At 50.7% G+C, this 13136-nt stretch overlaps 1 protein-coding gene across 2 annotated transcripts in view; it reads right to left on the reverse strand.

The window, feature by feature from the left end:
- Positions 1–1581: 1581 nt before the first annotated feature.
- The window catches only part of LGMN (legumain), a 52725-nt gene continuing 41170 nt past the window's right edge, over positions 1582–13136 (reverse strand). For both annotated transcript variants that reach the window (XM_044232180.1, XM_044232179.1), the window contains exons 6-14: positions 12509–12584; positions 11744–11806; positions 10669–10735; positions 9700–9818; positions 9524–9613; positions 7296–7496; positions 5524–5694; positions 3839–3906; positions 1582–3601 (exon numbers count right to left, since the gene is read on the reverse strand). In XM_044232180.1, the coding sequence (XP_044088115.1) occupies positions 3559–3601; positions 3839–3906; positions 5524–5694; positions 7296–7496; positions 9524–9613; positions 9700–9818; positions 10669–10735; positions 11744–11806; positions 12509–12584 (898 nt within the window). In that variant the 3' untranslated portion in view covers positions 1582–3558. The remainder of the gene's footprint in view (positions 3602–3838; positions 3907–5523; positions 5695–7295; positions 7497–9523; positions 9614–9699; positions 9819–10668; positions 10736–11743; positions 11807–12508; positions 12585–13136) is intronic.

Here is a 13136-nt window from a genome sequence, read left to right on the forward strand (position 1 = left end):
AGAGAACACTCTCGATAATGCAAGTCACACAGCGAGGTTTATTTCCAGCTAGCTGGGGTCCAAGTATCCGCCCGGCACAGCGGGTTTCAACAAGGACCCCAAGCACTCAAAACCAAGGGTTTATATAGCATTTTCAAGGCACTTCTTCATAGCTACATACATACCATGCACCCCACTTTGACAGTTTTAAATTTTGTTTAACCTTTTGCCACCCCGGCGTTACCCTGGCACCATCCTGGCAGTTAAGTGAGATTTAGATTTAGAAGAAATTCAACTTTATTTACATTTCCTTCCCCCTCAGCCTCCCTGTTTTGTGGTGTGACCTCAGGCCTTGAGGACCTGAGCCACTGTCTTTGGAAACTGGGCCATTGAGGAGATAGCCCTTTTTGTTGTAGATCACCAGGACATTTGCCAACCAAGGGAGACTCCAGTCTTGCAGGACTGTGATCTCTGCAAGTTAACTATTTGTTTTTCTTTAACATTTGGTGCCTAGGACGCCATCACCTAACCTCCCTGGTGGTATATGATTAAGTTTTTTCAGGTTTTAGCTACTTTCTCTTATTTCAAGTTACGTGCGCCCTGTGGGCTGGTTAGGGACGCTCAGTAAAATGGCTTCCCGGCCTTCAGGATGGCCATTCTGATGCTAACCCACTCTTACAGTGCAAGGTGCCAGCTTTTGCTTTGCCAAGATGGCTGTACTTATATCAGGGCTAGACTGGAGGAGGGTACAGCCTTGTTTTTCTTGGCCTTCACACCTGGAGCTGGTTTCTGGGACTTGTTTTTAAGTCCCCTGGGGGAGGGGAGCAGGGACAGTAAAATAGGTCCTACAGGATTAACATGGAATGGGTGCTGGAGATCATCCTCCATGTGGGTGGGCCCCATCCAATCAGTTGAAGGCCTGCGTAGCGCTAAGTCTGACCTCCTTGAACAAGAAAGAATTCTACCAGCAGAGAGCTTTTGTACTTGAACTGTGAGTCTCCCCACCCAGGTCTCCAGTCTGCTGACTTTTGGACATAACTAAGTACTCCACAGTCATGTGAATCAATTCTTTAAGATAAATCTCTCCAAATATATATATGTGTACATGTATATGTAAAATTTATATGTACACACATGCTACTGGTTCTGTTTCTGGAGAACTTTGAACTAATACAGTACAGCTGGTAAAGTTCTAGTTCTTGACTTTAGTGATAGCTACAAGGATGTTCCCCTTATTTTGGTTTTCTATGTTTTTATAATGTAAAGGTAAAAAAGAAAAAAGTATCATTTGCATACAGGTATGTTAATGTAGAGAAAGGGGGTTCTTGATGAATATCAGATCGATATTTGAGATTTATGGGGAAGAGAAGGGATGGCCACGTTATGCCCTGAATATTTTTGTGTTGGGACTTTGTGCCAGGACACGTCTGTACAATTTGGATAGAATTACAGGAAGAAAAAACCGCTGGTCAGCTGTAACACACATGGAAAGATCAATCTGATTAGAAATCAGAACAGAAAAGGAATTAACAGGAGGGACAGAGAGCCCATTTCCACTGGGGGCCTGTTGGAACCACGGGAGGAGAAGAAAAGCCATGGCACTGTGACAAAAAATCATCATTTATTTGAGAAACAAAACACAGCCACTCTTAACTTTTAGAACCACAAATATTCAAGCTTCTGTGTTTATTAAATAGATACGTCTGCTTTCATTCTACAGAGAGGACCCAGAGAACCAGGATCACAAGGGTGGTTAACAATCTGTGAGAACAGAGGAATAGAGCTTTCTGCCATCTGTATCTTGAGGCCTCCTAAAAGCTTTCTTTCCCAATTCTCCTTTTCAGTGCCTCCTTTTCTTAGATCATCAGCCAGCCCTCAGGTTTGCCCATCATTGAACATGAGTTTACGGTAAGACACAGCAGGCTTCTTGTACTTGTCACCTAAAACCCTAGAGTGTCCCCAAGTCTTTAGGACAGTAAGAGTTCTTTTCCCTGAAGTCATGAGATTAGCCTCAAGGCCCACCTCCCTGAGGAAGGATAATCCATGATGAAAAATGACCCACTGGAAACCGAAGTATCACCCGGAATTAGTCACAGACATAAGCCTACCGACCAGTGTCCCAACTTCTAATCCTTAACTCCAAACTTTAAAGGCATTGATTGTTGCTAAAGAAGACATATGTCATGACATAAAGACAGGGTCATGAGGGTGAACACTTAGGTGGGGTCACCTGCCTTCTCTGCGTCCGTCTATCTATCTCTGTAAATAGCACTAGGCTCTATGGCTTACTTTTAAAAACAGCATCACTGACATCTAAGGAGCAAACCACATAATTCCAGTTAAGCTGTACAGTTTGGTGACCTTTTGTATATTCAGAGTTGTGTGAACATTGCCATAGTCCGTTTCAGAACACTTTCAATCACCCCAAAAGACCTGCGTACCAATCAGCGATCACTATGTCCCCGCTGCCTGCGACCCTCCGTCTCCACAGACCGGCTTATTCTGCACATTAGCCGTAATCGGTGACTGGTGACTTGACTCAGACTCCGTGTCCTAACGGGCATCGGTGCCTCATTCCTTTTCATCTCTCTAGGCTATTCCACTGCATGGATGTAGTTCGTGTTACTGACCCGTCTTCAGCAAGCCCCTTGGGAGCCCCTCCCTGCGTGGGGCACCGGGCCGAGGCAAACAGCCAGGCAGCTCTGCGCCCCGGGAACTGAGACACCCCCTCCCCGTCTGGGAAAGCCAGTCCCGACACTAGCCGTGCCCGATGCTAAACAACGCAGACAGACGGGAGATAGGACTTTACATGGGGGTGGGAGCGTGGGAGGGGACAGGAAGAAGTTGAAGAAGGTTCAAGGGCGAAGTGGCCCTTGAGATACACCCTGAGAATCTATCCCGTGAGGGAAAAGCACTCTGGGGCGAGGGGACCAGCAGGTCACAAAGGCACAGAAGGCTGAAGAGTCCGGGAGCACAGAGGGGCAGGGACAGCAGGGCGGGGGAGGGGAAGGGCAGCTGTGGCCAGGAGCATCAGGGCCAAGTCAGGGGCCTGAAATGAATGTTCAGGTTCAGTGATAAATCTTTATTTCTTTTGTTTAAGCCTTGCCCACTGCTGATAAATAAAGATACAAAAACAATAACAAATCAAAGTATTTCCTAAACATACTATTCCATCTGGGGCTTCCATCCCTCTTTGATAAAGTCACTCTAAAGACTCAAGAGGTTCCAGCTTCCAATTCCTCAGAACCCTTCACCAGCGGCAGAACCTCCTGCCCGCCCCCCCGGGGTCAACTTCCTGCTTCTGGAAACAAATAAGCCCAAAAATCTCCTCTAAAAGCAAATATACCTTTCTCCACACTGAGCTTTACCCAGGCCAATGTGTAGTTTTATTGGAGTGGCACAAAGGACCTGCAGGAGCTGGGGAAGGAGGTAAGGCCCGCAGGGCAGGTGGCCTGACCGCATTGCCTAGGCGAGCCCGGAGCTCCTGGGGCGGCCTCCTGCCGGCTCCCCCTCTTCCAACTAAGCACACGTTGTGAGGGACAGTGTTCACTCGTGGAAAAGCATCAGGGAGGCAGTGTTTCAGTAGTATTGAAGGCACACCTTGTCCATGGCCAGCCGTATTCTGTAAGAAGCAGGAAGAAGAGGCTGGTGACCCATGTCATGTCTGGAGAAATGATCCCAAACAACCCAACCCAGAACAGGTTGTCCTTGACGACAGACCAGCCCCACAGAATCATGGAGGGAGCATCTAGCCCGAGTTCCTCGACCGTGAGAGGGAGCCGCTGGCGGAGAAGCCTAGAAGTGCTGCTCCTGCCGGCTTCAAAGGGACACGGAGCCCGCAGGCCACGTGTGCATTCACCTGTCAATCGGGTAAGGTTCCTCACAAAGGTTGACCAGCACGTACAGGTGTCTCAGAGCATACTCGTACTAGAGGCAAACAAACCAGAGAAGACAGTCAAGACGCCACCGTCTCACCGTACTATGCCCTCTTGACTTGGGAATATCCCACGCTTTTGTGGTTACAGGCATAAAGCACCTTGACCTGTGGTCCCTGACCTTTCTTCGGGGTTCATGGATCCTCCAGGACCACTTTTCAGTAACCTGGGGTGATTTATGGGCTCCCTCCCATGAAAAAGGCCCTTGGGCCTGGGGGCTAGCAAGCCTCCAAGAGCACGTCGGTACCAGCTCAGGCCTCCCGATGGAGGGCCCACCATGGCCCCGCTCCCCTGTCTTACTAGGAGCCCCTTGCCCCCTTGCCCACCTGGCTTTGGCTCTAAGAACCTCATTCTGGGAGGAGGAACACAGGGAGGAGAGCGGGATGGGAAATGGATGCCAAGCCAGATGGCCCCAGGGAAAGACTGAGATAACCACAAATATTTATCTTGCAAAACCTTCTGGGGGAATGTGAGAACTCTCAGGGGGAAGGAGGAGGGGATCTGCTTTGTGTGATTCTAGAGGGCAAAAGAGTTGGCACCAGAAGACAAAGCATGGATTAAATAATCGGGGTTCTTTATTATCAAGTAAGAAAAGCACTTTCCTTACAAAGTTAAATACAAGACAAAATAAACTTGAAAGCTTCCAAATAATGGAGAGCCACCTCAAAGTGCCCAGGGCCCCATCTCTGAAGCATTCAGGCATGACCAGGTGCACACACCATGGCCCGACAGGGCTTTCTACAGTGACAGGAATGTTCTATCAAATTCTCTAATTCAGTAGTCGCCAGCCACATGTGGCTACTAACACCCAAAATGTGGCTGGAGTGGCTAAGAAACCGAGTTTCCCATTGCATTTCATTTGAATTAATTTAATGGATCTATATGGGACTTCAAGCAGCCCTTCGAGGCCATTAACTACAGCCGGGAAGAATGCGGCTCTAAAGCAGAAGTTGACAAACTTCTTCTGGGAAGGGCCGGACGGGAAACATTTTTGGCTTTGCGGGCTGTGTGAACTACTCGAGTCTGCGAGTGTGAAAGTGGCCAGAGAAACTACGCCACAGTTAGAGCACAGCAGTGTTCCAGTAAAACTATTTCTAAAAACAGGCTGTGGGCAGGATCGGGCTGGGGGCCAGTTTGCTGACTCCTTCCCTAGAAGGCTCCAGGCATCACATGGCCTGACCACCAACCCGACGTTCTACCAGGGCCTGACTTCAATACTCAATCTCAGGGAGGGGTCAAAACAGATCGGGGTGAGGGAGGAGGTGTGGCAGGGAGACTGCAAAGGTGGGAGAGAAGGAACATCCCGTCAGTCAAACACAGGGAGGGAGTTGGGCCACGACTGGTAAACTCCTACCCACTGGACAACTGAGTGCTGTCTGGGGCCAGCATTCGTGGTCAGTGATCGGGCTGACCCTCCCCCTCTTGTCCCTATCAAAGGCCTCTGAATGAGGGCACTGTATCCTGAGCCTGGATGGAATCTTCTAGAAGACCATGCACCTTGTGAGATTTCCAGTAGCCAATATTAATTTAGCTTTGGGGGTTTAAGATGCAGGGAAGGGTCTGCGGACTCAGGGTAGGTGGTGTGGTGTGGCCCCGGGCCCCAGCCTACCGTGGACAAGTGCCAGTTGAAGCAGCGTGTGCGGAAGTGGGACACGGCGGCCTGGTAGCACTCGTGGGCCCGGAGCTCGGCTCTCCGCGACAGCAGCCCCTCGGCCTCAGCCTCTGAGCTGGTGAGCAAGGAGACGATCTTCTGCACTGACTTCTGGATGATGTGCCTTGCCTGCGGAGACACACGTTTTCAAAATGTGCCTTAAGTCACGCAGTCTCTCGGAACCCTGGATCTGTTAGACCTCTCTTCATGCGGCTTCTCACCTAGCATGTTAAAATAGATGCCAACAGGGGCGCCCAGGGGGCTCGGCTGGGTAGGTGTCTCCCTTCAGCTCAGGTCATAGTCCCAGGATCTTGGTATTGATCCCACGGCAGGCTCCCTGCTCAGCAGGGGGTCTGCGTCTCCCTTTGCCCCTCATTTTTTCTCTCAAATAAATAAAATATTTAAAATATAAAATAAAATAGATGCCAACAGAGGCATTCTGCAGGAGGCAAGAGATGTTCATGGGAAACTTCTGGTAATTGCCAGAAACCTTGAGAAATAGCCTGCCTTTTCAGGGACTTCTGACACGACAGAAACCTATAAATCTATCTCCCTGAACAGCAGGCCTGGCCCACTCTGAGAAAAGAGATGGGTGTAGAGATTGTGCCCCAGAATAGCCTGATGTCCCCTGAATGGTGCTGTGTGTTCATGGGCACCTTTGCACATCTAGTCCAGAAACCACCAGAAAGAGGGGTACGGGGAGGGGCACTGTTTCCTTCCCCAAGGATGAACAAAAGAAATACCTCACTGCAAAATGGGTTTGTTACGATTTCTTAATCAGTTAATATTTTCAAAATCTCAGTGTTCATTTCTGATGCAGCAAATATCACCAGAACACCACTTAACAGCACCCTGGAATCAAAATTTTAGTAGGACCATAAAGAAGTCCCAGACCAACAAGTAGGAGGACCTCTGTATTACACTAAGACCAGCAAAAAATATACCAGACATGGGACACCGGCTGCCAGGATTACTAGAGACAGGAATTTAAACCAGATCAGAGATGTTCTCTTTCCTAGAAAACATAGGCTGTGCTCTCGAATGCCCGAGCGCCATGCTCGTGAGGCTGGCGAGTCACCACAGAGCCAACTCCGCTGAAGGAGACCACCTCCGCCTGGCAGCCCAGCGACAGCCTGTTCCCTGGGGGCTTCCAGATGTGCAGCTAGAACCAGAAACGCGATTCTGCCACTTCCAAACAATCAGATGAGCTACTGAAAACAAACTCAGTTATTGTAAGATTGCTCAAACATTTTAAGGAAGAATTTGAGGCTATAACTACAATTTCCTAAGGCTGCAGAAACTTTATACATTGCATTTTTTTTTTTAAAAACCACGATTAGCTAATAACTCACTAAGTGGCAATATTAAAATGTTTTCTAAGCAACCAGGTACAGAAGAGGGCAAGGCTCTCGTGCCATGACCTACTGGCAGATATAGGAGAGAGACAGCCCCGTCCTCTGCTGCCTGCTACCAAAGAGGTCAAGTTCAGTTGACTAATGGAGAATGAAGACAGCCAGTGCTCTGCTCACTTGCTTCTCTGTTACATGGAGCACAGAGGCTAGTCTCCTTCCCCAAATACTCCCATGTGGCAGGAGGGGTGGCCCCAGAGTGCTGTCTCCTAGCTCCAAGTGGCACTGGGTAACCATCAGGAGGCAGAGACCAAGTTCATGCAGGCAGCCCGGTGAGGCTGGGGGCAGTAGCAGGAAATGGTTCCTTGAACCACTACTTACATCCAAATGCCTGTGGATCTGCTCCATGAGATTCCTGGACTCCTGCAGGTCATTGGTGCTCATCAGCTTCCTTTTCAGGATGGTGAGGGGCACCTCGGGGCTCGGGGTGAGGTCCAGGTGTGTGACCGGAGGCAGGGAGATAGGAGAGCTGGCTTTGTGTTTCATTCCCTGAAACTGCATCACTTTCATGGTGGAAATGGACTGAGGAGAAAGGGAGAGAGCCAGTCTGAGCGGCACACATCCCAAACGTGTCCTGGGTCCTGCCTCTCCGCGGAAGGCTCAGAGTTCACGCCATGTGGTTTCAGGACCACTGAAGGGCCACGGGTGCAGCCTGGAAATGCACACTTGGTCCTCAGCAGGTGGCAAGAAAACACATCCGAGCCCCTGAAATCCACCAATGATGAACTTCAAAAATACTTGGCTTGGGGCGCCTGGGTGGCTCAGTGGGTTAAGCCTCTGCCTTCGGCTCGGGTCATGATCCCAGGGTCCTGGGATCGAGCCCCGCATCGGGCTCTCTGCTCAGTGGGGAGCCCGCTTCCTCCTCTCTCTCTGCCTGCCTCTCTGCCTACTTGTGATCTCTGTCTGTCAAATAATAAATAAAATATTAAAAAAAATACTTGGCTTCCTTTGCAGGAGAATTGCTAATTCCGTTATGTATGAAAAGTAATCACTGCTCCCTTGTCACACAGAGCTTGCACCAGGGTCGCTTCAGCCAGCGGCAACCCGGGTCATGCTGCCCTACCCATTCTCACCCACCGGGCCCCAGCACCTGGGAGCAGGAGGGCACAAAGGACAGGTTAGAGCTGAGGTCTGGGTCCACTGAGCGGGGCAGAGCTAAGCCACAGAGGGCCACGGTCAGGGCCAAAAGGGCACATCAGCCAGGCTCTACTGCCTGCACAGGTCACTCCAGACTGGACCCCAATCGGAGAAAGAAATGTTGCAAGCAATTCTGTTCCTAAACCAGGCAACAACTGGGGCTCCTGGGTGGCTCAGTCAGTTAAGCGTCTGCTTCCAGCTCAAGTCACGATCCCAGGGTCCCAGGATCAATTCTCGCATTGGGCTCTCTGCTCAGCAGGGATTCTGCTTCTCCCTCAGACCCTACCCCATCTTGTGCTCCCTCTCTCCCTCTCTCCAATAAATAAATAAAACTGAAAATTTAAAAAAGGACCCAAAATAATCTAAAAAGCTCTAAAACAAAAATGAAATTCCCATAAACATATACGAACACATAAGGTTTGGAAAAGATCCATCACAGCTCCTCAACCAAGACCAGGAACGTCCAGTGTGGAAGAAATCACAAGGCACACAGGAAGCCCAGGGCAAAGAGCTGTGACCAGATGCCCCCCCTTCCCTGTCCCACGCAGCCAGGGCTGTTCACCTCTGATCCCGCCTCCTCGGAGTCACCTCTCCCTTGCCTTCTCTCTGCTCCCTGCTCGACCACTACCACTAAGAAGCCCAGCCTGGCCCAGGGCATCCTGAGGGCACATCTCATGGCCTGTGCCCACCCTGCGGAGTCCCAGGCTCCGGTCCACACTCTGCCCATGAGGAGCTGGAGGCAGCTGGGTTGACTGGCTCACAAGGCCTTCCAGAAGGATAGTGTTTGCATCCCCAAAACAGATCTCAGCCGGTGAGAGCTCAGATGGTAGCAGGCCACCTGAGGAATGGTGTTTGGTCACAGGGACAAGTGCACAAACACCTCCTCTGCACATCGCAAGGGTTGCCAACCGCCTACCCCGGGTGACACATATGGCCCAAGCCTTCAGCAGCCACCTGCTGTGACCTCTGTCCAGAGAGCCCTGATAAACTCACCCATTTAACCACTAGGTCCCTTCTGAACATAGCTGGGGTGGGGTGGGCTGGAAGTCCCTAAATTCTAGCACAAAGTAAAAGGTAAAGAGCTGCAGCATGTAGGGTGTGGGGTCCTATGAAGCAACAACACCCCACACTCGCACAGGCTTTCAGTTCAGTGGCCTCTTACCATGCGCCAGGCCTGCTGAGGGTTTCTGATGCACGACCTTCTTTAACTGTACGCTAAAGCTCTGACCCAGGAGGAAATGGAGATTCGGAGAAGCAGCTTGCCCCGAATCTCACAACTTTGCAAGGAGGAACCTGGCAAGGTCTGACCCCAGAGCCCAGGCATGATGCCCAGGACTCAGAGCCACACATTCCCGGGGAGTCGGCCCGAGGCTCCACCACCATCAGGAGGGGCAGGGGGGGGCCCCCCTCACCTTGTTCCCGTACTGCATGACGTGGCTGGTGTTGGTGTGGGACTTCACCAGCTGGTACTGCTTGTGGAGGGTCTCTCTGGTCAAATCCTCCTGCAAAGAGGAAACCATGGAAGTCCTCTGACCATCAGAGCCGATGGCCGGGCCTCGGCGGTGCAGCCAGACCCCTGGGGGCTCACCACATCTGAGTCCTCCATCCAGTTGACGCTGTACCAGTCCCCCAGGTACGTGGACCTCTTCTCATCGTAGTAACAGGCGTAGGACGATTCTGTGGGGTTCGCAGCGGTGGTCGCATAAACTAGCAGGGATTTAAGACATCCAGCCGTCACACTCCGTTCTCCGCTGTGGGTCCCACCTGCTGTGTGAGCCTTTCCCTCTTCCCTGGGGAAATCAAAGCTACCAGCACAGGGAGGGCACAAGGGCATGACTGTACCCAGCCCTGTGAGTTCGGTTACAGAAACTGTCTAAAATTAAATGTGGAAGAAAAGAGAAGCTGGTCCATAAACACTTTCTGCAGGAATAAGCAAGCACATATGCTCAGTAGGATGCCAAGCTATTTTAGAAAAACGCTGAAAGATTTTAATAGCTCTGGAAACTCAAAGAACATGTATCTAATTTCATTTCCGGAGAAAATTACCATCTACTGAACGAACACTTTGACTGAACGTATGTAATAGCCACCATTTACTCTCTAGCTATTATGGGCTCAGAATGGTGCCGGGCAAATGTCAGCACCTAAAATGCTCTTCTCCCCCTAGACAGGCACTGTCTTTATCCCCATTTTACGGATGGGATAACAGAGGGTCAAAGAGGGTAAGTCAACTGCCTACGATCAGCAGCCAGCAAGCAATGCATCACAAAGCTGGTCCAAAGACTACGTGATCTTGGACTTAAGTAGCTTCACCAAGACCTGGAAGAGGACCATGAGGCTTCCATCAGATTCTTTACTCCTGGACCACTAATACTGAAGGGAAGTCCAGAGCTGCTCCCAGGGAAGCCTTCTCCCCAACTCCTAGGGGCTGCCTTAGGCCCCTACTTCTATAGACCACTTGGTTCTTCGCGTTGGCAGAATCGGGGAATGACCAACTGTGCCCCCGAGCAACCTGCTCAGCCAGCCTGGCTTGGAGGCCAGTGTTCCCCCCACCTACCGTTGATGTCGGTGGGCAGGTGCTTCATCATGGACCCAGACTCACAGGCTTCAATGTAGAAGACCATCTGTGAGGCGAACAAGACAGGTGACCTCACACCCTGGCCAGGCACAGACCTCACATAGATGTTACTCTGGCCCTGTCTACTCTTCTCACCCATTCTTAAGGGTCTTTTACTCTTGCTTCTGGGAGAGATCTCGGTTGGGAAAGGCTGCTACCGGAGGCTACAGAAGCTGTTGTCAGACAAACCAGAAGGACTCCAATCTATCCATAACTAACAGACTAGAATGATCTATTAGTTGAAATGACGCAGGGCAAATGACGCCACAGATAATGCTTAAGAGAATTGTTCCTGGGGCGCCTGGGTGGCTCAGTGGGTTAGGCCACTGCCTTCGGCTCAGGTCATGATGTCAGGGTCCTAGGATCGAGTCCCACATCGGGCTCTCTGCTCGGCGGGGAGCCTGCTTCCTCCTCTCTCTCTGCCTGCCTCTCTCTGCCTACTTGTGATCTCTGTCTGTCAAATAAATAAAAATTAAAAAATCTTTAAAAAAGAAAAAAAAGAGAGAGAGAATCGTTCCTCCATCCAACGCAGGGAGACCGTGCGGCAGGCCAATTTCCACATTTCTATCCCGTGTGTGTTCAGACCATTCAGTCTGTATAAAGGCTGCTCCAGGGACGGGCCGGGGCCAAATAAGATGGTGTTTTCCTCCCCAGGGGCTCCCAAACTGGAGTCGATGCTAAGAACAGTGGTCTTCAAAGCGTGGTCCCCAGACTATTAGAGTCAGCGTGAACTCAGAAAGGCCAGTTCTCAAGCCTCACCCCAGGCCTCGGAGTCAAACCCTGTAGGTGGGGTCCACACTGCGTTTGAACTAGAGCTCCAGTATTCCGAGCTAACGGCTAACGCCCTAGAATCACTAAGGGTGAATCCTGGAAAACCAGTGGTCAAGACCGATCCCAAGGACACTCTCCAGAAAACAGCCATTTGGAGTTGGGGCGTCAAGGAGGGGGTCGGCTCTGCGTCTCCTGCCTTCCTCACACTCCTCCCCCACCAGGCCACCCCAAGTGCTGATGTTACCTTTTGGTACATTTTGTGTTCGTACATGTAACGGATGGTCTCGTTCAGGTCCTTCACGTGAAGCTGAAAGGTAAGAATATTGACATGTGGACCAACATATGAAGAGAAATCATTTGCTGGATAACCCACTAATAAAGCCCTAATGCTGCTGTGTAAATTCTTATTTACTGGCCCTTAGAAAGAATCATGGTGACCGGCTACATTACCCCAAAGTGGTACCTCGCATGTTCTATTCAAAAATTTAAAAGGGGGAAGAGAATGTGCTTTCTCGTTCATTATTTTGTCTGGAGCATTCGGAGGCTGGGTTCTGTTACTGCCTCTAGTGCCACGTACCCAAGTCTGGAGACAGTTTACTGAGGCTGGGATATGAAGAGAAATATATGCAAAACCTGAGAGGCTCTAGATAGATTTTGGGCCGCTAAGCGTGGCCCCTATACTCACCTACCACACACAGAAATCAACCCTGGTAGAACACTAGAAATACACATCACAGTCTGAATGTTGACCCCAAGCTTTTGTTTGCCAGTCTCCTACCTTGTCCTCACGATGTTAAAAAAGACTGGATACCCGGATGGCTCAGTTAAGCATCTGCCTTCGGCTCAGATCGTGATCCCAGGGTCCTGGGATTGAGCCCACATCGGGCTTCCTACTCCAAGGGAGCCTGCTGCTCCCTCTCCCTCTGCCTGCCACTCCCCCTGCTTGTGCTCTCTCTCTGACAAATAAATAAAAAATGTTAAACAAAAAACAATGTTAAGGGAAACTCACGTCATCATTCGGAAACACCAGTATGCCAGTAGCTCCATGATCGGTAAAGTAAATGAACACATGATCCCGGGGGCCACTGCCAAGAGAGGGTGACAGACAAGGAAAGTCAAACCAATTCCTAACCCCATTTCCATTTCTCTGAAAAGCTGCTGTGAGAAAGAAGAAGCTCGAGGACTACAGTCTCCCATTGAAGAGGAACGCAGGGCCTGCTGTCAGCCCTCGCCCTCCGCTCCTGCAGAGGGTTACCTTGAACCACAAGGCACATGGAGAGCTTCAAAGCTACGAATGATGGCTGGGGAGGAGGGGACATTCGCTGAGCAGTCAGTCATAGGACCAGGTGTGATTCAAACTGGGGGAGGGGAGTCCTGTGGTAATTGGGCCCCATGCCAGCAGCCACACTCTCCAACCAGATTGCCCCCAAATGAGGAAGGAAGCCAGGACACAGAGAGGAACACAGTCCTTCAGCTCTGACTCCTTCCCTTCTGGGCCCCTCAGACTGCACACCGACTGCCCCCCCCATCTGCCTGCCCACACACTTCCCCATGCCTGTCCCTTCCCTCCTGAGACAGTCTGAAGCATGGCACCCAAGTCTCTGCCATCACTGAGAAGTGCCACATGAAGAGATGCT

Source organism: Neovison vison, chromosome 13, assembly GCF_020171115.1.
Source record: "Neovison vison isolate M4711 chromosome 13, ASM_NN_V1, whole genome shotgun sequence".
NCBI lineage: Eukaryota > Metazoa > Chordata > Mammalia > Carnivora > Mustelidae > Neogale > Neogale vison.